Source organism: Sus scrofa, chromosome X (assembly GCF_054392235.1).
Source record: "Sus scrofa isolate SSC_HxYL_T2T_F1_AM1 chromosome X, Sscrofa_HxYL_maternal_Yorkshire_Landrace_v2.0, whole genome shotgun sequence".
NCBI classification, from domain to species: domain Eukaryota; kingdom Metazoa; phylum Chordata; class Mammalia; order Artiodactyla; family Suidae; genus Sus; species Sus scrofa.
The window spans coordinates 108,494,597-108,522,594 of NC_139401.1; the positions used below are offsets into that span (position 1 = coordinate 108,494,597).

The window sequence follows — 27,998 nt, forward strand, 5'->3', positions numbered from 1 at the left end:
ACTGGTTTTATTTGTTTATTTATTTAAGTATAGTTTCTGTACAATATTATATAAATTACAGTTGTATAATATAGTGATTGACAATTTTTAAAGGTTATACTCCATTTACAGCTTTGGCTATATTCCCTTTGCTGTACTATATATCTTTGTAGCTTATTTTATACATATGGTTTTATTCTTTATTTTTTAAAATATATACTATATTCACAGAGCTCTAAAATCCAGCAATATAAGGTATTCAGTGACAAGACTTCATCCATCTCCCACTCCACCGTCACACTAGCCTGAAAGGCCTTTCCGCACATATAAATAAAAATTCGTGTTCTGTCTTCTGTGCTGGTGACACCTGGTAGAGAGTTTACTTTTACGTCATCTGTTTGGAAGAATAGCTCTTGTTCAAAACTACATCCACCAGGCTTCCGTAGTTACTTCTGGGGTCAAATGAAATAGTCACTAGGAAAAGACCTTGAAAAAGATTAGAGGAAGTTAAAAAAGAAAGAAAAAGGTTAGAGGAAGCCGTATACATTCAGAAGAGGGAGGAAGAGGGTGGCATTGGCCTTTGGGAAACACTTTTTATTTGGCCGCACTCGGCATACATTAGTTTCCCTGCTAAGGATCAAATCTGAGCAGCATCTGCGAGGACGTCAGATCCTTAACCCACTGTCAGGCCAAGGATCGAACTTGCCCCTCCTCAGCCACCCAAGCCACTGCAGTTGGATCCTTAACCCACTGCACCACAGCAGGAACTCTGGGAAACACTTTTATGTGAAATATTCATGAAAAAAGAGAGAACATCCTAGAATCAGCAATTCTAACTTATAAAGACCCTGAGACATTTAGTCCGTTTCTGATTCTTCAGATGAGGAATCAAAGGGAAGCAATCAGCTAGCTAGTAGCAGACCTGGGACTAGAATCTTGGTGTTTTGACTCCCAATCTACTGTACTTCTAACTGTTCTTTGTGGCTCACTTCATTAAACACTACTGGCGGAGTTCCTGTCATGGCTCAGTGGTTAACGAATCCGACTAGGAACCATGAGGTTGCGGGTTCGGTCCCTGCCCTTGCTCAGTGGGTTAAGGATCTGGTGTTGCCGTGAGCTGTGGTGTAGGTCGCAGACACGACTCAGATCCAGCATTGCTGCAGCTGTGGTGTAGGCTGGCAGCTACAGCTCCGATTGGACCCCTAGCCTGGGAACCTCCATATGCCACAGGTTCGGCCCTAAAAGAAAAAGACAAAACAAAACCAAAAAAACCACTACTGGGTAAATGCCATATGCTAGGCACTGTGCCCCAAATTTGAATAAGACAGGCTTGCCCTTCTGGAGCTGGGTCAGTAGGAGTGAAAGACAGTTACAGGATAGGCTGATGAGGTGCCAAGACAGAGGTCTGCAGAAAGCCACAGCACAAAGCTGGGGCCTGAACTAGCCTTCAGAGCTGGGGAAGGGAAAGGGCTTCTAGTAAGTTCCAGGTGATGCCCACACCAAGCCAAGCCTTAAAGGTTGGGGAGCATTTATGAGATCAGCAACTGCAGCGAGAAAACAGTGTGAGCGTGAGGACACAAACTAGCCATGGCTGTGTGGGAAAGAGCTACAAGTAGTTGTGCAATACTAGAGCAAAGGGTGCGAGGCAGGAAGGAGGGGGAAGAGGGACTGGAAGGCTGGCAGGGCTCATAGCACAAAGGGCCTGTATGGAAGGTGCAGGGTTGGACCTCTGAAGGCAGGAAGCGGAGAGTGGGGTGGCCACCTGCAGACATCTCTGGGCTGCTCTGCAGAGCATGGACTGAGGACTGAAAGTGGTGGTTCTCAGCCAGGCTGAGTTTGTCCCCCAGGTCACATGTGGAAAATCTGGGAGACAATTTTCACCATCACATGGGGAGTTGGAGAAGGTGCTACTGACATCTAGCGGATAGAGGCCTGCAATGCTTCTCAGCAGCCTACAGTGCCCAGGGCAGTTTTAGCGGACCTGCAATGGCACTACTGCTGAGACTGAGAAACCCTGAAAACAGCAGAGTCTCCACCAAGAAACACTTTAGGAAGTGTTGCTGGCTTTTTTTTTTTTTTTAATTCCTACTTGGAGTTCCCGTTGTGGCTCAACAATAACAAACCAAACTGGTATCCATGAAGATTCAGGTTTGATCCCTAGCCTTGCCCAGTGGGTAGCGAATCCAGCGTTGCTATGAGCTGTGGTGTAGGTCACAGACACGGCTCGGATCCCACATTGCTGTGGCTGTGGTGTAGGCAGGCAACTGTAGCTCCGCTTCAACCCCTAGGGTGGGAACTTCCATATGCCTCTGATGTGGCCCTTAAAAAAAAAATCTATTTATTCAGAAGTATATGGGCACAATTCTTCTTCCTCCCATTTCTTGTTTTTTTGTTTGTTTGTTTGTTTTGGCTGCACCCACAACATGCAGAAATTCCGGGCCAGAGATCAAACCCAAGCCACAGCAGTGACAATGCCAGATCCTTAACAACTGATGAGCCACCAAGGAACTCCTTGTTCTTTTTTTTTATTATTATTACAGTTCAGATCCCAGGTCCTCCCTCAGCTCACCTCTAAACCTGAATATTCACTATTAAAAAAAAAAGGAGTTCCCGCTGTTGCACACTGGGTTAAGAATCTGACTGTAGTGGCTCTGTTGCTACAGAGGCAGGGGTTTGATCCCTGGCCCAAGGCAGTGGGTTGAAGGACCTGGCATTGCTGCAGCTGCAGCTCGCATTCAGTCCCTGGTCTGAGAGCTTTGGTATGCTGCTGGTGCAGCCATAAAACAAAAAAACAAAAAAAACCCTGAACTTTATTCCATCCCTGGAGGCGTGGTTTTTATATCAGTGATGATTCCATTTTTCTGGAATGTCATTTATTAAAGTTCTAATATCCCTCTACTGGGTCACTCATCTTTATAAACTACAATAATAATTTTTCATTGTAGGAAAAAAGGGATCCACCCACCTGGCACTGACCAGCAGAGAACTCTGCATGTGTGACCTTTATGGAGAATGGGCCTCAGTTTAGGAAAGGCCCTGGGCTCCTACTGCCTCCTCTCCCTTCCCGGGACACTCCGGTGGCCTTTTAGACTAGAAGTGAAGTCACTCAGTCACTTATTTAGAGCCTGCCCAAATCCAACCTGCCTTGTTACATTTGACACCGTATCTTCCCGCCTAGACGGCAGGTGCATTGAGGGTGGAACCTTGTCAAACTCAGCTTCGCTTCATGGCAGTGCCTCCCACCTGCGCACTTTGCAGGTACTTAAATGACACGTGCTGGCTGACTGGGCTCGCTTGACAAGAGAACATCAGCGTTTAGCCAGAGCTTCATGGCTGAGAACCAACAGCCTCGCTGGGCATAAGCAGGGAGGACTTAAGAGGAGGGGTGGGGGAGGAGTAAGAAGCTAAATAAGGAAGGGGGTGACAGGGTGAGCCTCAGGGCACAAGGGGAGCGAGGGCAGGAACTGAGAGCAATGAACGGGACTGAAGGGACACGGGTGGGAAAGAACAGAATTCGAGGCTCAGGGAGGTCCCCGGCTTTAGCTCCCGCACAGTCCTTAATTCAGGAAGAAGCCGGCAGCGACCTTAATGCATCTCCAAAGCTACTCTCTCTGGCGAGCACCGCATCCTTGGCACAAATTCGCCCTACTTCCCACAGGCGGGGCAGGCGAGGCCCCTGCCCTCCCCCTGCCCAGGCGGAAGGAAGGAAGCTCAGCGGGCGAGACGCACAGGCGACCCGCGTCCTCGTCCTCGGTCTCCCCGGAAGCGGACCGCGCACACTCGCACACTCCGCACTCACCGCGGGCGGGGAGGCTGCCTGGGCGGGGTCTGGAAGGGCCTGACGTTGCGCACAGGCTCCGCCTTCTGGCAGGTGCACGCGGGCAGGTGCCCCAGGCTGGACCGCGCGCGAGGCTCCCAGGCCGGAAACCGAAAGAGCTCGGGGCTTGGGGCGGGGGCGGAAGAGGGAGGCTGCCGAGGGCCGAATCTATTTCCTGCCCCTTCCCCCGCCCCACCCGCTCCTCTCGGGGCTTCGGTGTCACTTCTCCACCCTCATCTGCACCCAGGAGGAGGCGTCCGAGGAGGGCAGGTCTGGAAGAACCAGTTCCCCGCGCAGCCTGTCACTCTGGACAGCCTGGAGGCCAGAATGTGTTGTTTCAGTGAGGGGCTTGGCTGGGGGTAGGAGGTGAAGTTCTGGCCCACGGAGTTGGAGCTCCTGCTTCAAAGAGGAGCCTTTCTAATCGGCTGGGAACTCTCTCCTGGCTCCCCCACGAAAACCCTTTGCCTACTAGGAGTTTCTCCTGGCTGGCCTGCAGGTCTCTCTCCTCTGGGCAATTAAGAACCCCACTGCCCGCCCTCCTAGGAGGGGTCCTCCCCTCCAGCCTCTAACTAACAGCCCCAGGGCTTCTTAGCAGAGGTCTCTCTGCCCTGCCCACAAAAGCTTGACACACAGGAGGCTGGGGACCCCCCACCCGCCCCGCCTTTTTTTTTTTTTTCCGTCTTTTTAGGGCCGAACCCGCAGCATATGGAGGTTTCCAGGCCAGGGGTCGAATCTGAGCTGTAGCCGCCAGCCTACACCACAGCCACATCAGATCCGAGCCACACCTGCGACCTACACCACAGCTCATGGTAACGCCGGATCCTTAACCGCTGAGCGAGGCCAGGGATCGAACCCGCAACCTCGTGCATGCTAGTTGCGTTTGTTAATCACTGAGCCACGACGGGAACTCTGGAACTCTGCCCTTTTGGAGTGCAGCTACCGTGGAGCCTGGTGTTCCCAGCCCCCCCACCCCCAGGGAACCCAGGAGGAGAGCAGGGCTGTGGAACAAGACCTGCTGTGGCGCTAGAAGGTTCATGGCAGTTGGTCTGATGGGCTGTGTGGGAGTCAGACCAGCAGAGAGAGCTGAGGCCAGTCCTCATCATCAGTCATGTTGGTAGATCAGGAGCCTGCGTCCTCACCAACACCAGTGTCCACGAGAGTCCTCCTGCCTCGGCTGCTGGGCATTGGGCCTGAACAGTGAGAGCTCAAGATACACCTGCCCCTGCTGTCCCAGGCACATTCTCCCAGCTTTGGGTACATGGCAGGTGCTTTCTGACTCCTGTACTTTTTGATTCTGCCCCTTGTGATTAGTCTCTTCCTCATCATGATTGTGGTACCTAACAGTTCTTGGTTACCGTGGACAAAGAATGTTGCCCACCATCAAGCCAGCAGCTCCTGCAGCCTCCCCAAAGAAAACAGGATACTGGCCCTAGATAAGATGTATATCTAAAAATGATTTCAGTGAGCCCGGATTCTTGCCTCTTCCCACACACAGAAAAGCGCTAAAATCACTAACTTGAGATGCCTGGGGTTTTGTGTGTGTGTGTGTGTGTGTGTGTGTGTGTGTGTGAGATTAACAGTAATCTTTTGATGTTTGACTACTTTTTTTTTTCCCAGAAAAGACTATATATCCTGGCTCCTCCCTTACCTCTTTGGAACAGTTCCTCAGAGCTACCTGAGAGGCTGTCTCCCTGGCTCTAGTCTCTAGATAAAACACAACTTGAAACTTCTAGGTCATGCATTTTTGTTCCAGACTACAGCACTTAGAGTGTGCCCATCCTTGTTTTGAGTGCCCTGCATGAATTGCTTCGTCTCATCTTCTTTTTAAAAATTTCATCATCTTGTCAACCTTATGAAGTGACTCCTATTAAGATTCCCATGTACACATGAAGCTCAGAGAGGTGAAACAACCTCCTAAAGTCAAAGAGCCTATGCATAGCAGAGCCAGAATTTGAAATCCTCTGTCTGGGATCAGAGTCTGAGTTTCTCCAACTAAGCCGCAGTATCTCCCGCCCCGCTCCCTCCCCAATCCCATCCTTACCTCACTACACCATCTCAGCAGCACAGTCTGTGTGTGGGTCCTAGGTCTGTGTGTCTTCCAGGCAGTGAGCTCAGCATTTCATCCTGGATAAAGAAGACACTTGGCAAATCACTTTCCTTTCTTTATTGGGATTGAGACCAGCTGTCCTTTTTTTAAGGGCCACACCTGCAGCATATGGAAGTTCTCAGGCTTGGGGTCAAATCAGAGCTGCAGCTGCTGGTCTACACCATAGCAATAGCAATGCTGGGTCCGAGCTGTATCCGAGACCTAGGCCGAAGATTGTGGCAACATCGGATCCTTAACCCACTGAGCGAGGCTAGATATCGAACCTGCATCCTCATGGATACTAGTCAGGTCCTTAACCCACTAAGCCACAAGGGGAACTCCTGAGACCAGTTATCTAATGGTGAGAAAATAGCCACTCCATATTACAAAATCCAGGGGTTCTGAGACTTAGAGCTTTCATGGATTAATAAAATTAATAAAATAAAACTGTTTCTGGGAGTTCCCGGTGTGGCTCACTGGGTTAAGAACCTGGCTAGTGGAGTTCCCATTGTGGCTCAGTGGTTAACGTATCTGACTAGGAACCATGAGGTTTCGGGTTCGATCCCTGGCCTTGCTCAGTGGGTTAGGGATCTGGCGTTCCTGTGAGCTGTGGTGTAGGTTGCAGACACGGCTCAGATCCCGGGTTGCTGCGGCTCTGGCATAGGCCAGTGGCTACAGCTCCGATTTGACCCCTAGCCTGGGAATCTCCAGATGCCACAGGAGCGGCCCAAGAAATGGCAAAAAGACAACAACAACAAAAAAAGAACCTGACTAGTATCCATGAAGATGTGGGTTCAACCCCTGGCCTCGCTCAGTGGGTTAAGGATCCGGCGTTGCTGTGGCTGTGGTGTAGGCCGGCAGCTGTAGCTCTGATTGAACCCCTAGCCTGGGAACCTCCATATGCCACAGGTGCAGCCCTAAAAAGCAAACAACTAAGTAAACAACTGGTTTCTCGCACAGGGCCAACAGTGTTTGATTTCATCATTTAAAAAACACTATACTACTACTACCACCATTAATAACGATGCTAGAAACAATATCTGACAATTTGAGAGAGAGGGTTTGATATACCAAGCACCGTTCTGTCTTTACATGAATTAATCTGATTTGATCCTCATAAAGAACCCTATTCCATAGGCATTGTCATCCCCATTTTATAGACAAGGAAACTAAGAAATGTTAAGTAAACTGTTCCTAGGTCTGCGCTGATAACCATTACAATATAAGCTCATCCTTGACTCATAAAAAACACACCTTTGAAAATAATCAAACACACGAGGGAGGTTCCAACCTCAGAATTTGAGAATCATTAAATAAAAGCTCAGTCATTTGAAGTCGGATAGCTCTTCAAACTTAAGTTTGGGGCAATTTATTTAATACTCTCTGTGCCTCTGTTCAACTGTGATGAAAACACTAACACCTACCTAACAGGGGCTATTGTGAGCAGTAAATAAGCCTGTCCCACAGAGACTGGCACATAATAAGGACCCCCTAATACATGCTGGCTGTGAGCTTATTGTTACCACTCCTCCTGGCACAGCCCTGCAAGCCCATCTCCTGCTGGGGAGGAGCTTCGAGGACAACTTGGTCCCGCTTTGCAGGTCAGATTGTTGCTGTGACCAACTATCCTCCTCCCTCACTAACAGAAGCAGTCAGAAACATTTGGGCGTTGCCTCCCATTGGTTGAAATTGGTGTTGCCTTGGCAGCACGTGTAAACATTCCAGCAGGGAATCCAGAGGAAAAAGCTGCAGGAGAATCTTCCTGAAGCTTCCTGGTCTACCTCTGCTCCAAACAAGGATCTGGTCACTCAGGTATGAGGGTTATTAAGGGTGGGAGGGCTCCACAAAAAGGACTTGAAGTTGTTCTCCCCATTCATCACCTAGACCACAAACTTGACCTTGCCCTTCGCACCCATTCTGCCCATCTGGCCTCTTGTTAGGAAGGGAAGGGGAGAAAAAGGAGTAGGAGAGGCCAGGTGAAGGGATGCTTAAGAATGATTTGTGCCTACAGATGTGTGAGGATAAGATCTGAACTGTTGGAGTTCCCGTCGTGGCGCAGTGGTTAACGAATCCGACTAGGAACCATGAGGTTGCGGGTTCGGTCCCTGCCCTTGCTCAGTGGGTTAACGATCCAGCGTTGCCGTGAGCTGTGGTGTAGGTTGCAGACGCAGCTCGGATCCCGCGTTGCTGTGGCTCTGGCATAGGCCGGTGGCTACAGCTCCGATTGGACCCCTAGCCTGGGAACCTCCATATACCTCAGGAGTGGCCCTAGAAAAGGCAAAAAGACAAAAAAAAAAAAAAAAAAGAAAAGATCTGAACTGCTCCCTGCTTTCCCTCTCTCACTGGAGCACAGGGCTCCCTGGGTCCTGCCATGCACAAAGCCCCCACCTCATTTTTTTTTCCGCTTTTTAGGGCCGCACCCACAGCATATGGAAGCTCCCAGGCTGGGGGTCAAATTGGAGCTACAGCCGCCAGCCTACACCACAGCCACAGCAATATGTGATCTGAGCTGCGTTTGCGACCTAAACCGAAGCTCACGGCAATGCAGGATCCCTAACCCACTGAGCAAGGCCAGGGATCGAACCTGCATCCTCATGGTTCCTAGTTGGGTTCGTTAATCACTGCACAACGAAGGGAACTCCCAAAGCCCCACCTCATTTGCTTGGTGTTGGAGGTCATATATTTGGCTTCCTGTAAACTCATCAAGAGGCAATTTGCTGAAAGCCAAGTCAATGAATGATGTAGTAGCCAAATGGGGCATTTTCTGAAGGATCAAGTTGCTATATGATTAACGCACCAAAGCCTGCTAAATTTACCAATTCACAGAAAAACTATTGTCTATGGAGTTCATGGCAAATTGCTTTGGGCAAATTGGCATGGGCCTTGGGCTGGGGAGAGCCAGTTCTCTAGGGCTAAGGGCCTTCAGACACCTACTCCCAAACTTCAGCCCCTCCTCACTCTGGGATGGGCAGCCTGAAGGGAACTGAGGTAGAGGCAAAGTAGCTTAAAATATTGGTATGAAACCCAAATGAGCACGAGTCCACATTATTCCCAGAATGTTTAAGGCCGTTCCAACCATTCTTGGGCTGACAGCCATGGGAACTGGGTTGCCCTGCTCAGCAGCCACCATACCCGGGGACCAACAACGGTATCCAGAAAGGGGACAAAGGGGGGCCCTTTTTGAAAGAGGCTCGCAGAAAGGGTGAGCATGTGGTGGGCTGCAGATGGAAATGTGAGATGAGGGCCCCACCATCCTTTGTGAACATTGGAGGGAGAGTGGGGTGCTTCAGAGCACAGGCTGTGGGGAAGCTCCTTTGTGGCACAGTGGGTTAAGGATCCGGCACTGTGCACCTGTGGTGTGGGCTGCATATGCGGGGTGGGTTCGATTCCTGGCCCGGGAACTTCCACATGGTGTGGGTAGAAAAAAAAAAAAAAAAAAAAAGGCACAGGTTGTGGAGCCGGACGATCTGGTGTTGTGAGCTTGGCTTCCTTGTTTCACATCGTTACCTGAGTCCCTCTCTTTATGACTCGGGCCCAGCTGGAAGCTGCTGGCATACACAAAGTAGCAGAGGAGAGGGCCAAGGAAAGGAGGTATTTACAAAGGTACGGGCAGACGGTCGGGAAAGAGGACAAGTGCGGCTCCCAGGGCTGGGAACCTGGGGCTAGAGGGTTGAGGGGAGAGGACAGTTCCCCTCACCTGAGGATCTGTGAGAGCTGCCCCTGGCCAGTGGGCACCTGCTTGGTGCAGGTGTAGCCCAACCCAGGAGACCTTGTAGGTGGAATGCCCCCCGGGGACATGTGACTGATATGCCTGGAGCTCACTCTCCTCCCTTCAGCTGGCCCCTCCCCATTGTGTGGAACCTCCTGGAAGCCAGAGAGTGTGGGAGAGCCACCACTGCAGTTCCAGGGTAGAGAGTGGGGGAGATGGGTGGGGGTGGGGGCTGGAAGGATATAGGGAAGGTCTCCAGCCACCATCTCCTAGTGCTGTGCTGAGAGCTAAATGGAAAGAGGCATATTAAACACCCCAGGCTGGGAGTTGCTATTTACAGAAAAATAAATAGGTCCCCTCAGAGCAAGATAGCAACCCTCGTGCAGGGATTGCCTGCAGGGGATTTATTATTTATTTATTTATTTATTTATTTTTAGGGCCACACCTGTGGCATATAGACATTCTTAGGCTAGGGATCTAATTGGAGCTGCGGCCGCCAGCCTATGCCACAGCCAGTCATGTCAGATTGGAGCTGCATCTGCAACTTACACCACAGCTCACAGCAACACTGGATTCTTAACCCACTGAGCGAGACCAGGGAGCCGGGCCAGGGATCAAGCCCACATCCCCATGGATACCAGTCAGGTTCATTACCACTGAGCCACATCGGGAACTCCCCCTACAGGGGATTTATAACTGTGCTAGAAGTGAGTGATGGCTGCCCAGTGAGAAGACCTTGCTCTAGCAGCACAAGAAAGAATCCAACACTCAAGGGAAAAAGTTGGAAAATGTGCAAAGGCTTCTAGCTCTGTGATAAACTGTTCACAACCCTGATAGCTCTAATTTCCAAAATCTCAATAATGTTAAAGGCATTTGGAAAATTTTATTATTATTATTATTTTTGTCTTTTTGTCTTTGTTGTTGTTGTTGTTGCTATTTCTTGGGCCGCTCCCGCGGCATATGGAGGTTCCCAGGCTAGGGGTCCAATCGGAACTGTAGCCACCGGCCTACGCCAGAGCCACAGCAACGCAGGATCCGAGCCGCGTCTGCAACCTACACCACAGCTCACGGCAATGCCGGATCGTTAACCCACTGAGCAAGGGCAGGGACCGAACCCGCAACCTCATGGTTCCTAGTCGGATTCGTTAACCACTGCGCCACGACGGGAACTCCGGAAAATTTTATTTATCACTTATGATAAACATCTTTCTAAAACAGGAGCAAATATTTTCTTAATATCTCAAGCCATGAGCCAGCATCATACTTCCTGGTATAATAGCAGAAAGCATGCCCACTGAAGCCTGACACAAAAGACACAGGCTCATTGTCTCCACTTTCTTCTTCTTCTTCTTCTTTTTTTTTTTTTTTTTTGCTTTTTAGGGCCACGCCCACGACATATGGAAGTTCCCAGGCGAGGGGTCGAATTAGAGCTGTAGCCGCCGCCTGTGCCACAGTCATAGCAATGCTGGATCCTTAAACCATTGAGCAAGGCCAGGGACCAAACCCGCATCCTCATGGATCCTGGTCGGGTTTGTTAACTGCTGAGTCACGAAGGGAACTTCTGATCATCTCCACTTTCACTTCACATTTTTCTGGAAGTGTTAACCAAAGCTAATATTTATACATTGCAGGAAAAAAGAAGGCAAAAAAATGATAGTTTCTGGCAGGTAATGGTATACCTGGAAAATCCAAGAGAAAAAAACCTGAAAAGTGAAGCCCTCCTATACTATATTGCTCTAATCATTTTTATTCATTTTATCTTTAAAGAGCCACATGCCCTCAAGTCATCTAAAGCAGGGATTGAGGTCCTAATAGAGACTCAACTAGAAATCAATATTATTAGACCTCTAAGGAAGCTAGGAATCATTCTACTACTTTTTTTTTTTTTTTTTTTTAGGGCTGCAATAGCGGCATATGGAAATTCCCAGGCTAGGGGTCGAATCAGAGCCTATGCCGCAGCCACCACAACACCAGATCTGAGCCACATCTACGACCTACACCGCAGCTTGCAGCAACACCAGATCCTTAACCCACTGAGCGAGGCCAGGGATCGAATCTGCATCCTCATTGATACTACTTGGGTTCTTAACCCACAACAGGAACTCCCTCATTCTACTACATTTTGCTTAAGTCTTCATGGTTATGAGAATTGAAAAATCCTTGGTTTTCAGGAATAATGGATCTCAGCAGCCAGGTACAAAGGGTATACAGTGAAGCCTCACTCCTACCCCAACCCCTAATCCCCTCCCTAAAGGCAACAACCGTTTCCTGTGTCTTGTGATTCTTCAAGAGATAGTCTGTACTTACATAAGTGTGTACATGCAGACACACACACACAAAAGGTAACTTCTTGAATTTCTTTTTCCAGTCAAAAGAAAATGGAGGTGAAGAAAAGTGTCAGATTTCGAGAGGATGTGAATGTGGATAAAGGTTCTACAAGCCAGATGACGGATACAAAAGATACTAGCGATATAAATGAACTAGCTCTAGCTTTGGCTAAGCATGCCATCGATGCTGCTGTTAAGTCCGTGGAAGGTGGTAATCCTGTTTCGATTGTCTCGGTAATGCCACACCAAGTTCCCATTGTGGCTCAGTGGGTTATATACCCGACTAGCATGCATGAGGATGAGGGGTCCATCCCTGGCCTTGCTCAGTGGGTTAAGGATCCGGCGTTGTCGTGAGCTGTGGTGTAGGTCAAAGACACGGCTCGGATCCAGCATTGCTGTGGCTGTGACTTAGGCTGCCAGCTGCAGCTCCTATTGGACCCCTAGCCTGGGAACTTGCATATGCTTCGGGTGTGGTCCTAAAAATCCCCTCCCCCAAAAAAGTAACACCACGCTGGGAGGCAACTAATAAATTCATGCCTTGTTTGCAGAAGCTGAACACCCTGTCAAAAACATCAACTGGATCACACATGGTGAATTCACAGCAGAAAGGGGCTGTAAACAAATTGAGGAGTTTGTTTCGGTAAGTTAGTTGACCACTCCAGCTTGGCACACAAGGGCGAAGAACAATAAAAAGGCTCCTGTTTGAAGAAAAGTTCGAAGTCCTTCTGGAAAAACCTAAGAGATGATGTCACAGACAGCCTGAATAAGTAAAAACTCTCTTCATCTGGGTTCCAAAATCAAGATGGGATAGTCTTTGGGTTTTTTTTTAACATGACTAAATTATTCTATTATGTATATGTATGTACACGTACACACACACACACACAAAATGTATTTTACTCTTTAGAAGGTCTATTCATTTTTTTTTTTTTTTGCTCTTTTTGTCTTTTTAGGGCCACTCCCACGGCATATGGAGGTTTCCAGGCTAGGGGGCTAATCGGAGCTGTAGCCACTGGCCTACACCAGCACCACAGCAATGTGGGATCCGAGCCACGTCTGCAACCTACACTATAGCTCGTGGCAACGCCGGATCCTTAACCCACTGATCGAGGCCAGGGATCGAACCTGCAACCTCATGATTCTTAGTCAGATTTGTTAACCACTGCGCCACCCGACAGGAACTCCAGAACATCTATTCTTACACTTCCTTCACTTTGTAGTCCACTTTCTCCATTCCCTGGACAAAAGTCACAAATTATTCTTTTCAGTCACTCATCTCACTTGATTTCTCCTTTTTCTTTTTTTTCCTTCTTTCTTTCTTTCTTTTTTTCTTTTTTTAGGGTCTCACCCTCGGCATATGGAGGTTCCCAGACTTGGGGTCGAATCAGAGCTGTGGCTGCAGACCTACACCACAGCCACAGAAATGTGGGATCCGAGTCGAGTCTGCGACCTACACCACAGCTCACAGCAATGCCGGATCATTAACCCACCGAGAGAGGCCAGGGATGGAACCCACATCCTCATGGCTACTAGTCAGGTTCGTTTCTGCTGTGTCACATCAGGAACTCAGTCTCTTTTTCTCTTGTTATTTTTCTTTCTTTTTTTTTTTTTTTTGTCTTTTTGCCATTTCTAGGACCGCTCCCGCAGCATATGGAGATTCCCAGGCTAGGGGTCTAATCAAAGCTGTAGCCGCCAGCCTACACCACAGCCACAGCATCGCGGGATCTGAGCCGCGTCTGTAACCTACACCACAGCTCATGGCAATGCCAGACCCTTAACCCACTGAGCAAGGCCAGGGATCAAACCCGCAACCTCATGGTTCCTAGTTGGATTCGTTAACCACTGCGCCACGACAGGAACTCCTTCTCAGTCTCTTTTTTTCAAACGTTCTCTTTCCTGGGTTTTTGGTACATTCTAGTTACCTCTTTTTCATCTTTCCTCTCTGTTACCTTCACTGAATGTCTTCCACTATCTTCATCTGCCTTTCGGTGTCATTAAATATAGCATTTCTCAGGGTTCTATGTGGGTCTCATTGTGTCCTCTCACAAGATGGATATTGCTCAATCTTGTATATTTGCATCAAGCAGTGACTATGGCTTCCAGTTGCCAGCTTCTCCTTATGAGCTCTAGGAGACTCATATCCGATGCCTGCTCAACACTCCCCTTGGATATTTCGCAGGGAACCTCTAATTCTGCACATCCAAGATTGAATGTTTCTTTAAAGATGGGATAGTCTTTGAAGGTAAAAACGCACAATTGTATTTTCCAGGGTTTGCATCATCCTAACCATACAGTTCCCTAGGAAAATCAGATCTTCCCAGCGAAGCAATTTTCCCATGTGGCTGCTCTAAATGGGGGCCTAGTGGCCTAAAAAGGGAGATGCTCCTCTAAAGCAGGAGTTCTCCACCCCTGGCTTTAGAGTCTTCATTTTAACAAAGGGGGTGCACAGAGATTAAAAGTCATTTTCAGGGAGTTCCCGTCGTGGCGCAGTGGTTAACGAATCCGACTAGGAACCATGAGGTTGCAGGTTCGGTCCCTGCCCTTGCTCAGTGGGTTAATGATCCAGCGTTGTCGTGAGCTGTGGTTTAGGTTGCAGACACAGCTCAGATCCAGCGTTGCTGTGGCTCTGGAGTAGGCTGGTGGCTGCAGCTCCGATTCGACCCCTAGCCTGGGAACCTCCATATGCCGTGGGAGCGGCCCTAGAAAAGGTAAAAAGACCAAAAAAAAAAAAAAAGTCATTTTCAGGGAGCTCCTGTCGTGGCTCAGCGGAAATGAATCTGACTAGCATCCATGAGGACGCAGGTTCGATCCCTGGCCTCGCTCAGTGGGTCGGGGATCCAGCATTGCTGTGAGCTATGGTGTAGGTCGCAGATGCAGCTTGGATTGGGTGTTGCTGTGGCTGTGGTGTAGGCCGGCAGCTGTAGCTCCAATTGGACTCCTAGCCTGGGAACCTCCATATGCCGCACGTACGGCCCTAAAAAGACCCAAAAAAAAGTCATTTTCATTGGGCTATGGAATGTTTTCACTGTATAGTCAGATATACATGCTCACGAATTCCTTCTATTTTTCCCTCCTGGTCCTTGTGCTGACCAACTTGTGGTGCTTATCCGAGCAGCTGTGGGGAGAAGGCCCTGGGTTGCTTTGCATAACTGGCGGGGCCGATGAAGAAGAATGGCCGGAAATCCCCACTCACTGTATTTCCTTGGAAAAGAAACCAGTTGAAATTGGTGGGGGCAAACTCCCCTACCCTGGGAGAAATCTCCAGCTGTCTCTGTTCCTCTGCTAAGCCCATCCAAGCCCATGGGCACTTTCCCAGGCCCAGGAAAGCCCGGTCACATGGTCAGGTGGAAATGGGGTAAAGTTAGGGATGCTGGCTCCATGCCTTCTATCTGTGGTGTAGCACATGACTCGCCGTTCTCACTGCAAGGAGTACGTAGTGCACAGTGAAGGCCGGGACAAAGCACGAGTTACTCCTGGGGCCCCTGCTCCGGAGCACATCTCCATTTGGGCTTGAGCAAAAGGCCCTGTTGCTGCACCCAGGGTTTGTGAATCAGACTGCAATGGGACACAGAACAAGCAGGAAATCTTCCCCTGAAGACCCCACTGCTTCTGAGCAAAAGACAAGTCAGTCCTGACCGTGGCCCACGGGGGCCGGATGTGATCTGAGTCTCCACCTCGCCGCCTTCCCAACTGACTGCTCAGATCCCATCACCCACCACCTTCTCCCCATTCACTTTCTTCACTCCAGTCATACTTGCCTCCTTGTTGTTCACTGACCAGGCATGCTCCCACCTCAGGGCCTTTGCACTCACTGTTCCCTCTGCCTGAAAACCTCTCTCCTGAGATCCAATCTCATGGTTCATGCTTTCCATCTTTTCAGGTCCTTGTTAAGATGCTTTCTGCTCACCGAGGCCTTTTCTGGCCACTTGATCTAAAATTACACCCATCTCTCCTTTGACTTATTTTTCTTCCATTAACACTTAGCTCTACTTAGGATATTAGATTTACTTACCCTACTGCCTTTCTTCCACCACCAGATCACATGGACCAAGAGGGCAGAGACTTTTTTTCACTGCTCTGCCCCAGCTCCTAGAAAGTTCAGGTACATAGTGGATGCTCTATAAATATGTGCTGAATACATAACAGATTGATTGTCTCCATACCATTATTTCTTCACAGATGAAAAGCTAGGTCAGAGTATTTGTCTTACCCATTCATAGGAGTATTTTGAGGATGGAGACCACTAGAAAGTAGAAGGTGATGGAAAAGCTAAAAGCTCTGCATAACTCCTGACATCAAACTACCCAGTTCCTATCCCCACCAATGCAGCAAGCCCTAGAAGTGAAGTCTACCATCTAAGTTGCAGGTTTTTTTTTTTTTTTTTTGCTTTTTAGGGTCGTATTCTCGGCATATGGAGGTTCCCATGCTAGGGGTCTAATCAGAGCTGCAGCTGCTGCCAGCCTACGCCTCGGCCGTAGCAACGCTGAATCCAAGCCTCATCTGCAACCTACACCACAGTTCACGGCAACACTGGATCCTTAACCCACAGGGATCTAACCCGTACCCTCATGGATACTAGTCAGATTCATTTTCTCTGAGCCACAACAGGAACTCCCTAGATGCCAGGCATTTCTGATGGAGAGCTTTCTTAGCTGTAATGAACCCGACTAGTATCCACGAGGATGCGGGTTTGATTCCTGGTCCTGATCAGTGGGTTAAGGATCCTGTGTTGTGAGCTATGGTGCTGGCAGTGTAGATCACAGACATGGTTTGGATCCTCTGCTGCTATGGTTGTGGCATAGGCTGGCAGCTGTGGCTCCATTTCGACCCCTAGCCTGGAAACTTCCATATGCCACAGGTGCAGCCCTAAAAAAAAAAGGCATTTAATCTTCTTTTTTTTTTTTTGGTCTTTTTTTGTCTTTTTAGGGCCGCACCCACGGCATATGGAGGTTCCCAGGCTAGGGGTCCAATCAGAGCTACAGCCACTGGCCTATACCAGAGCCACAGCAATGGGGGATCCAAGCCGCGTCTGCAACCTACACCACAGCTCACAGCAATGCTGGATCCTTAACCCACTGAGCGAGGCCAGGGATCGAACCCACAACCTCATGGTTCCTAGTCAGATTTGTTAACCACTGAGCCACTACGGGAACTCCAAAAATGCATTTAATCTGATGGAGCACTTTCTCACATTTATTGCAGATTTCCCAGACTCCACCATATACCAGGGGATGACAAATTCAGAGTTACCATTTACTGAATGAGCATGGCTATGTGCTAAGCACCACTAATCACTTCATATGTATTATCTCATTTAATCCTCATGACCATGTGTGTAGGTACATCAGTATACCCATTTTTCAGATGAGGAAACTCAAGGCTCAGGCTGGACAATCTGCACAAAGATTTTCTTTTCTTTTTGGCTGTGCCCATGGCATGGGGAAGTTCTGACCCACAGCAGTTAGCTGAGCCACAGGAATGACCACGCCAGATCCTTAACCCACTGTGCCATTAGGGAACTCCCCAAACCTTGCTGATTAAACAGCAAAATTAAGTTCTGATTGTAGGTGTGTCTGATATACTCTTTCCACTATGATAGAAAAAGTACTGTGTGTGTGTTCACTGTAGAAAAGCTCTTTTTTTTTTCCTTTATGGGCCTCCCTGCAGCATATGGAGTTCCCAGGCCGAGATCAGATCTGAACCACCTAAGCCACAGGTGAGGCAGCATGGGGTCCTTAATCCATTGTGCCAGGTGGAAGATCAAACCTGAGTCCCAGTGCTCCCAAGACACCACAGATCCCCTTTTGCCACAGCAAGAACTCCTAGAAAAGGGTTTTGTTTTGTTTTGTTTTGCTTTTTAGGGCTGCACCTACAGCATATGGAAGTTCCCAGGCTAGGGGTCCAATCGGAGGTACAGCTGCCAGCCTACGCTACAGCCACAGCAATGCCAGATCTGAGCTGTGTCTGTGACCTACACCACAGGTCACAGCAATGCTGGATCCCCGACCCACTGAGCGAGGCCAGAGATCAAACCCACAACCTCATGGTTCCTAGTTGGATTCGTTTCCGCTGTGCCATGACAGGAACTCCCCCAAAGGATTTTTAATATTAAAAATAAGACATCATTTTTTAAAAAAACTCAGTGAGCAAAGATACACAAAGCAGAAAATTAAAGTTTCCTTTCCACCCCTACAATACTTGGTTCTACTCTGTCAAATGTCACTTACCATTGATAAGAGTTTTGTGCATATGCTTCCAGTGGCTGTTGACTTTGAATGTCCAATAATATGTAATTGGCTAAGCCATCCATGGTAGAGTAGCACAACGAGATAGACACTTTTTCCTGGAAGTGAGTATATGAAGCAATGTCATATAAAAATGACAAAACCCAAGGAGAACACACACTCACTGGAGCTACATAAAAGTCAGCTGCCTGCACAGGATAAAAATGGGGAGACTGGCCTGAACTTGATGTGCCTAAGGCTGCTTTAGAAAATCTTAGAATTGAGACAGTTGACGAGGTGGAGAAAGCATTGAGCTGACTGCTTGGGAGCTCTGGGTCCCAGTCCCAGCCCTGGATTGTCCCTTTCTATTTCTAGGCCCCAGGATCCTAATCTGCAAAGCGAGGTGCTTTGTTAGATGATCTTTAGGGATCATTCCAATGCAAAGAAGTCTGTGATTGTGTGACAGGTTAGATATTAGGCCTGAAAGAGTATATCAGGTAATACAGAAATGTTGGAAAAAAAGGGTACGTTCCAAGGGGCCTCAAGAGGTTGACTGTGTCAGACTCCTTCATTACAAGGAATATCGATCTAGGAGTTCCTGTCGTGGTGCATCGGAAATGAATCCGACTAGGAACCATGAGGTTGCAGGTTCCATCCCTGGCCTTGCTCAGTAGGTTAAGAATCTGGCGTTGCCGTGAGCTGTGGTGTAGGTCGCAGATGCGGCTCGGATCTGGCATTGCTGTGGCTGTGGTGTAGGCCAGTGGCTATTAGACCCCTTGCCTGGGAGCCTCCATATGCCACGGGTGTGGCCCTAAAAAGACAAAAAAAAAAAAAAAAAAAAAGAATACAGGGAATAACGATCTATGTAAGTAGACAACAGACTGTAACCTCCCTGGCTAACTGAAACAGCCAATTGGGTGTAAGTCTGAAATAAAGTTAGCTGAGGCAGAGGCCTGGCTTTCCCTTTTTTTTTTTTTTTTTTTTTTTTTTTTTAAAGGAGGGCCTGAAATCTTTTTTTTACCATTTCCTCCCAAACTCTCTCCTCACAGCACCAGGATTGTTAGACAATCCCGCTTCCTTCCTTCTGTGGACCTTCATCTTAATTCAGGATCTTTTTCGATTTAGAAGCCTCCTGTGCCCCAGTAGCCAGCACAAGGGGGTTCTGTTGAACTTGGTGAATACCTCTGGCATTCAAGGCCTGGTGCTGAGACTCAAGGCTGCATCATGATGTGTGCGGATCTAGGTGTTAGTAAGATTTGTGCTTCAGAGGGGGAAGCTTGACCCATTCCTTTTCTGACCTGATTTTATATACCACCTAGGGCTGCAATGAAGTGAGCCTGATTTTCCAAAACAACTTGTGAAATCAGCCTCCTTTCTTTCTTTCTTTTGCTTTTTAGGGCCTCACCCATGGCACATGGAGGTTCCCAGGCTAGGGGGTCAAATTGGAGATGTAACTGCCGGCCTACACCACAGCCACAGCAACGCCAGATCCTTAACCCACTGAGCGAGGCCAGGGATCAAATCCATGTCCTCATGGATACCAGTCAGGTTCATCACCACTGAACCACAATGGGAACTCCACTTTCTTTTCTTTCTTTCTTTTTTTTTTTTTCTTTTTTGGTCACATCCGTGGCACGGGGAAGTTCCCAGGCCAGGGATTGAACCTGAACCAGGGCAGTGATCCAAGCCACAGGAATGGCAATGCCGGATCCTTAACCAGATGAGCCACATGGGAACTCCAGCCTCATTACTTGCTAGTTACAGGAGTAGGGTGAGCAGAACACATGTTCTAATCACTTTCTAGTTATTTTACACTTAACCAAACCGACCTTCCAAGTAAGAGTCCAGTAGGAGATCAGCGTGCGTGTGCGTGGTGTATATGTGCACACACATCTGAACAGGTGCCACTGACCTCCAAAGCCCAATATCAAGCGATGTCTACACTATTCCTTTATTTCAGGTCCACTTTTTTTCTCTACCCATGAAGATAAGCGGGAGTTGATTCTAGTTTGAATCCCAGTCAAAAGCATTAGAAATGGACTCTAGGGAGTTCCTGTTGTGGCTCAGAGCATTAAGAACCTAACATGAGGATGTGGGTTCGATCCCTGGCCTCTCTCAGTGGGTTAAGGATCTCGCGTTGCTCTGAGCTGTGGTTTAGGTTGCAGACACAGCTCAGATCCCGCGTTGCTCTGGCTGTGGTGTAGGCTGGCAGCTGCAGCTCCGATTCAACCCTTAGCCTGGGAATCTCCATATGCTGTGGGTGCGGCCCTAAAAAGAAAAAAAATAATAATAAGTGGACTCCAGAAGCAGGGCTATAACCCCTAGCGTGTGCCCCGCCTTTACCTAAAGGACTGGAACAGAAGTCTGCTTTGCTTCCTCTAAAAGCTGCTTCTTTTTTTTCTATGAAACAGAAATGGGAGTATCAAGGCCGCTGGGTGCACTACACCGAGTTTTTAAGGAGGGAAGACGTGATTCATAGCTTCTATTACATCTATTGTGTACACTGGAGCATCCCAACTGCTCGGATACCCATAGCACAAATCTCTGCCGGTGTCTACTTCACCATCAAGATCAACAAAAACAAGCCTCCGGTAAGGGCTTCCTTTTCTGCCCTGTTCCCTTCAGTGAGACTTTAACAAGAACTGAGACTTACCAAGGCCACCGATGGTTCGTTCTCTGTAAAACTGAAGGCTCATATTTCTGTCCTCATCTCGCTTGGCCCATCTGCAGGACTTGTCACAGCTGATGACCCCCTCATCTGTCAAATGTTCCATTTGGCTTCTAGAATAACATTCTCCCGCTTTCCTCCTGCCTCAGTGACCAGTCCTTCTCAGTCTCTCCTGCTCTCTCCTCCTTGCACCGACGTCTTCATGTTGGAATGTCCCGAAACTCAGGCCCTCGACCTCTTCTCTAGCCTCGCTTCCTTCACGATCTTATCCAATCTCCTGACTTTAAATGCTACCTCTAGCTTCTGATCCCGCAGTCTCTATTTCCAGCTCAGACCTCTGCCACTGGGATGTTTAATAAACATCTCACTTGCTGTATCTAAAACTGGACTTGTGACTTTCCTTTCCAAGTGTGACCCACCCACAGCCTTCCTCATCTCAGTTGAGGGCCAAAATCCTTGACACCATCCTCTACTCTTTTTTACTCACATCCTTCGTCCAATCCATTAGGGAATTCTGTTGGCCCTACCTTCAAAACCAGACCCTGAATCCAAGCATTTCTCCCCACTCTACCACCCTTGTCCAAGATACCACCATCTCCCACCAAGGTTATTTCAGCAGCCTTGTAACCGGTCTCTGCTTCTCCCCTTACCCATTTCCTGCCTCTTTTCAACCAGCCAGAGTGAACCCTGGAAAATGCAGTTATGTCACATCTGTGTTTTAAACATTCCAATGCCCTTCTCAAACTTCACAGTGGATGTGAATGACTCAGGGACCTTGTTCAAAGGAAGATTCTGATTCAGCAGGTCTGGGGTGGGGCTTAAGCTTCTGCATTACTAAGGCACTCCCAGATGGTGCTGAGGCTGAGGGCCACAGAGCACACTTTGAGTAGTGAGGCTGACAAGACCTTGTGTGATCTGGTGGCTTGTTCTTTCTGCTTTCCCATTACTCCTTCCCCGTCACTTACTCTGCTCCAGTCACTGTGACCTGGCTGCTCCTAAAATAAGCCAGGAATAAGTCCTGCCTCAGGGCTTCTGTACTTGCTGTTCCCTCTGCCTGGAACCCTCTACCCTAGGTATGGGCACGTCTTGCTGGCTCACCATCTCCACCGCACTTTCTGCCCTACCTACCTTCATGCTTTTGCTTTTTATCCATAAAACTTTATTGCTTTCTGATCTTCTATATAATTTCTTAGCTTTTTTTTTTTGGCTGCATCCGCAGCATATGGAAGCTCAGGGGCCAGTGATCTTGAGCCGCTGATCCTTAACCTGCTGTACCACAAGGGAAGTCCTATAATTTCTTATCTTGTTATACTCTGCTCCCCCACCAGAATGTAAGCTCCATGAAGGCCTGGCAAGTAGTAGGCACTCAATCAATACTTGAAGGAATGACTGCTTATAGCCACTAGGTCGACTGTGAATATGAAATATGTTGACAGCTGGTGTGAAAGGAGTTCAAATAACATCCAGGAATCCGGGGTCAGGGTCCTTAGAACAGGGTTGGTGCCAAGCATAATGCCTGGAATACCACAGACATAAAAATGCTATTTCCCCTTTGCCTTCATTCTTTCACAAAAGTTATTTGAGGCTTTGCCTAACTCTAAGGCTTATATATGACCACACAGTGAACCAACCGTGTCCTATATTCACCCTATTCTGATACAAACTTACCTGTTTAGAGAGTTTGGAACCTGGAGTGATCTAAAGAGATAAAATATGTGCAGTGGTCATTTCCCTGGACATATACCCTGTCAGCAGATGTCTTGCTAACCAGCAAGGTCTAAGAAGGGAAAGTGAGGCTGCTGGAGGTAAACAGGGTGGTGACCGAGACTACACAGAGAGCGCTTGGGAGATGGGCTCGTGCTCAGAATTCCAAGTATAATTTTGGAGAGGACACTGAAATGGGGACCACTGAGACAATAGTACAACCTATTTTTTTTTTTCTTTTGAGGACGCACCTGTGGCATATGGAAGTTCCCAGGCTATGGTTCGAATCGGAGCTGCAGTTACCAGCCTACACCAGAGCCACAGCAATGCTGGATCCTAGCTGCATCTGTGACCTACACCACAGCTCACGGTGATGCTGGATCTTTAACCACTGAGTGAGGCCAGGGATCGAACCTGCAATCTCATGGTTCCTAGTTGGATTTGTTTCTGCTGGGCCACAAGGGGAACTCCCTTTTTTTTTTTTTTTTTTTTTTTTAAGCTGCACCCGAGGGACATGAAAGTTCCCACAGGCCAGGAATGGAACTTATGGCACAGGAGTCACCAGAGGCATTGCAAGGACGTCAGATTCTTAACCTGCTGAGCCATGAGGGAACTCCACAACCTACATTTTTATGCTGCTTCAAAAATATTTCTGAACTGCATTCATCTGTATGGTTTCATTCTTAGGTTATCCCTACAACATAAGCTGGTACTGTCAGTCGATTATGTAAAGAAGTTGATATGTTACTCACGCTCCTAGTAATGAGAGCACAGCCTCTCCTGACTTGTTTCCAATTTTGTGGAGACTCTTAAGGTCTTTGTTGCCAAGAAGATCTTTTGGCGAACAGAGGTTTGAAGTGACAAAGAACTACCACCTACAGATTCACAGGGAAGATGAATTCTAGAAATTGAAGAGCATACTCATGAACACGTGTAGCAATAATGGAAAGAATCATGAGTCGGTATGATTGGTCTCAGCTGACAGTTGTCATTTTCTCGTAGGATGCACCCATTGATGTCTCTTATGTCTTTGAGAGCCAAAGATTAGTTCACAGGTAATGAACATTTAGACTTATTTTGAAAGGTTGGTGGGACAAGGTCATCATACTCCAGGCATCCAGCAGGCCCACAGCCACAGACAATTTACATAATGGTCACTTTTCTTCTTTGGACCACCTACTCCATTAAGATGGCTGAAAGCAGGATTCCGCCATTGTTGTCAAAAATTGTTTTGTTTTGTTTTTTTTTTTTTTGTCTTTTTGCCATTTCTTGGGCCACTTCTGCGGCATATGGAGGTTCCCAGGCTAGGGGTCGAATCAGAGCTGCAGTCACCGGCCCACATCAGAGCCACAGCAATGCAGGATCCAAGCCGTGTCTGCAACCTACACCACAGCTCACAGCAACGCCGGATCGTTAACCCACTGAGCAAGGGCAGGGACCGAACCCGCAACCTCATGGTTCCTAGTCGGATTCGTTAACCACTGCGCCACGACGGGAACTCCTGTCAAAAATTGTTTTAAATTTTATTTACTTATTTTTTCGGCCACACGCGTGGCATGTGGAAGTTCCCGGGCCAGGGATCAAACCCAAGCCAAAGTGGCCTGTGTCAGAGCTGGATCCTTAATCCACCGCTCCACAAGGGAATTTCCAAAATTGTTTTTATTTCTAGTGTCTTATTTTTTCAGTGATTAGAAACTTGATTAATTGCTGAAGTAGGAGTGGGGCCAAAGTAGGTCGTGTCTGTTGTTTTTACGGGAAACTTCACAATCACATGGAATTTTGTATAATAATCAATTTTTTTTTGTCTTCTTAGTGGATGACCACCCCGTGGCATATGGAGGTTCCCAGGCTAGAGGTCCAATCGGAGGTGTAGCCGCCAGCCTACACCACAGCTCATGGCAACACCAGATCCTTAACCCACTGAGCGAGGTCAGAGATGGAGCCCGTGTCCTCATGGATGCTAGTTGGGTTCATTAACCACTGAGCCACGACGGGAACTCCTATGATAATCACTTTTATTTGTATAGCAGCCCTCTTAAAGAAACTTTACATAAAAGCTCATTAACCCTTTTAGTGATTGGGCCTAAGGAATAGAGACAACCTTTGCCTCCCACCCCTCAAAAAGCATTTTGATCATTGGGAATGTAACAGTGATAAGCAGAGAATCAATCGCTGGCTCAATGCTTTGTTTCATTTTAAAAGCTTTTGGTGTGTTTGTTTTTCTTCCTCTGCAGACCCGGAATGACTCGCTTTCGAGAAAAATGGCTGAGGGACATAATTGAGGCCAAACATATTTTAATCGATCCAAATATCTTCCAATTCAACAGTATTGGAATCTTCCAGAATATTTTAGGTTTTTAATCAGAGTATATTAAAAATACAATACTGCACATCAAACCACAGAATATTTATTGAATAATAACCTTGTGGCACACAATTCAGCTGTATTATTTTTCTTTGCATTCATTTTCCAATTTGCATCTTCCATCACACTAGCAGAGTAACCAGTAAGTTGTCTTCTATTTTCTTTTTTTTTTTTTTGGCTGCACCCACAACATATGGAAGTTTCCGGGCCAAGGATTGAATCCGAGCTGCAGCTGTGACCTATGCCACAACTGCAGCAACACTGGATCCTTAACTCACTGCACCAGAGCAGGAACTCCTATTTTCTTTCTTTCTTTTTTTTTTTTTTTTGGTCTTTTTTGTCTTTTTGTCTTTTCTGCGGCCACAGCCTTGGCACACGGAAGTTCCCAGGCTAGAGGTTGAATCAGAGCTGTAGCTGTTGGCCTACTCCTAAGCCACAGCAATGTGGGATCCAAGCCACATCTACAACCTACACCACAGCTCACGGCAACGCCAGATCCTTAACCCACTTAGCAAGGACAGGGATGGAACCCGCAACCTCATGGTTCCTAGTCGGATTTGTTAACCACTGAGCCGCGATGGGAACTCTGGGAACTCCTATTTTCTAAAAGGTTTTTCCTGTCACTATCCACATCACTCAGTCTTACAGGTACAAAAGCTGAGTTTAGGGAGTTGCTCAAATTAACCTGTCACACTAAACTGAGATTGGTCCTTGGCTGCTTGTTCCACCATTTGAACCTAAGTCTCCAGCCTGGACACACCTCTTTCATGGGTACAACTAGAGAAGAGAAAAATGGCAACAGTTCTCCAGCTCATAATATAACCAGTCTGAAGGGTTTCCCTACTTATAGATACCCCTCCACCTCTTTTTTTTTTTTTTTAACTGCAAGTTAAGCCTCACTGTTAAACAACAGATTCTGAAACTCTAACACTGGGTATGCTGCCTATCACAACACAGCATCACAACTGTGAGGGCAGCAGGGTGGCTTGAGGACCGGGTGCAATGACATAGGGAAGGTTCAATTGCTACCCTTATTATTTCTTGTCTTCCTCCCATCCTCACACCAGATCATCACTTGTTCCTACTCCTACTATCCCTATGAAGCTATCTTGTCTGGCTGCAAAATTTTAAAACACCAAAGACAAAATTGCATTATGAGTGATTACTTACAGGTATGTCAATGATGAACTTATGTAGGCAAGCACTGGAAGGGATCAAAGAATTTTAAAGGTGATTGATGGAGTAAGACTGTGAGTCAGTTTTCTTCTTTTAACTGTTACATTTTTGCAATAAATTAAAAAGGAGGGAAAATCATATCAGAGCAACAGGTGAGGAGGTGGGAAACTAGGTAAGTCTCCTCAGAGAACAAAAAGTATATTTCAATACAATAGCCCTGCCATTTGACTTACAGCTAAGGAGACTAAAACAAAGTTTGAAGCAGTAACTGTAATAGGCTGAAAATAAAATACTTTTAGCCCTTATATTCTTCCACCTTCTTTCCTTCTCAAAGGATATGATACTGAAGCTATTCTTTGGCAGATCTTTCCTGAACAAACCTTGATGAGAGATTTAGTAAAGTTCTGACATAAATTAATATATGTTCTTTCATTTATTCAACAAGCATTTGTTGAGTAGATATCTATTCTGTTCAGGAGACAGGAGAATCCAATGAAAATCCACAATATTCATAGATCACAAAATTGTTGCATTTAAACTACCTTGCTAACTGAATGAAAATCAGAGAACAAAACCATTCAGTCTCTAGGAACCAGAAACAAACAAACAAAAATAATATTCTTAGAGAACAAAATTTTTACTCGTTATTTTTAAAATTTTTTTGGCTGTACCCACAGCATGCAAAAGTTCTTGGGTCTGGGGTGGAACCCGCATCACAGCAGTAACCAGAGCTACAGCAGTGACAATGCCAGATCTTTAACCCACTGAGCCTCCAGGGAATTCCAAGAACAAAATTTTTAAATGGGGAATATAAGTTTAGGTTTTATTATACAAGGATGTAGATGGATTATGACTCACAAACTTGGGACCTAGTTTCCTTTTAATTTTTGGAAATAATAGATTTATTAGGCTAGGCAGCAATGATGATAAATCAAAATCACTTCAAATTCATGGGTTATAACTGTTACATGCCAACTGGCTGTTTAGTTCATTAATTGTGAGTTAAAAATATACATTTTCCTGGGAGTTCCCTTCGTGGCTCAGTGGTTAACGAACCCGACTAGGATCCATGAGGATGTGGGTTTGATCCCCTGCCTCACTCAGTGGGTTAAGGATCCAGCATTGCCATGAGCTGTGGTGTAGGTTGCAGATGTGGCTCGGATCCTGCACTGTTGTGGCTGTGGTGCAGGCCAGCAGCTGTAGCTCTGATTTGACCCCTAGCCTGGGAACTTCCATATGCCGTGGGTGTGGCCCTAAAAAGCAAAAAAAAAAAAAAAAATCCTAAAACATATTTTAAATAAAAATTTTGATCTCTTCTTTGAAATATGACTGCCTTATTTTAAAACTTAAAAAAAAACCCATTTTAAACTATTATAAGGAGAGAGGGCATTTTATAGCAGCGAAGTCAGAGATTCCCCATCACTCAGATAATTTAAATTTATCCTAGGCACCTAATAATGCAGCTCAAAAGAACCTTAACAAAAATAGTAAAAACTCCTACTGTCCCTCCCCCTTCACTCGTGTGTCCTAACAACTAAACTTGACAAAAGGAGGGAAGGAAAAGGATCATGATTTTGTAGTCCCAGATTTTCCATTTCTCCCAAACTTAAAACTTAGTTTAAAAAGTGATAAAGAGAGGGGGTTCTATATGAAGTTAAAGATTAAACTGAATGACAGATGTAAAAAACAAACTGAAAAGTTTAACAATATTTAACATGAAATCTGCCTATTACATAAAGGACAGATGTAAAAAATGTTTAATATTGGAGTTCCCATCGTGGCTTGGCAGAAATGAACCTGACTAGTATCCACAAGGATGAAGATTTGATCCCCGGCCTCGCTCAGTGGGGTAAGGATCTGGCGTTGCTGTGGCTGTGGCCTAGTGTGGGGTAGGCGGCCACGGCTCCAATTTGGCCCTTAGCCTGGGAACCTCCATATGCCGC

General features: G+C 47.1%; 1 protein-coding gene and 1 long non-coding RNA gene across 2 annotated transcripts; one reads left to right on the forward strand and one right to left on the reverse strand.

Annotated features, from left to right (window-relative positions):
- Window positions 1-331: 331 nt before the first annotated feature.
- LOC146394770 (uncharacterized) lies at window positions 332-18,264 on the reverse strand. Its single transcript, XR_014835578.1, has 3 exons — window positions 18,146-18,264; window positions 5,838-5,920; window positions 332-465 (listed from the first exon to the last, which is right to left on the reverse strand). It is a non-coding gene; the product is annotated as an uncharacterized LOC146394770 (long non-coding RNA).
- On the forward strand, window positions 7,612-27,996 carry AKAP14 (A-kinase anchoring protein 14). Its single transcript, XM_003135329.6, has 6 exons — window positions 7,612-7,694; window positions 11,960-12,126; window positions 12,467-12,558; window positions 20,554-20,733; window positions 23,517-23,569; window positions 24,749-27,996. The coding sequence occupies exons 2-6, from the start codon at window positions 11,970-11,972 to the stop codon at window positions 24,873-24,875; spliced, it is 609 nt and encodes a 202-aa protein (XP_003135377.2). The 5' UTR covers window positions 7,612-7,694; window positions 11,960-11,969; the 3' UTR covers window positions 24,876-27,996.
- Window positions 27,997-27,998: the final 2 nt, after the last annotated feature.

Excerpts from the sequence above, each read along its gene's own strand:
- AKAP14 (XM_003135329.6), top strand. The coding sequence starts at position 11,970 with ATGGAGGTGAAGAAAAGTGTCAGATTTCGAGAGGATGTGAATGTGGAT. Across the intron at positions 12,127-12,466 it reads TGCTGTTAAGTCCGTGGAAG|AAGCTGAACACCCTGTCAAA; the intron begins GTGGTAATCCTG and ends CCTTGTTTGCAG. Across the intron at positions 12,559-20,553 it reads AAATTGAGGAGTTTGTTTCG|AAATGGGAGTATCAAGGCCG; the intron begins GTAAGTTAGTTG and ends TCTATGAAACAG.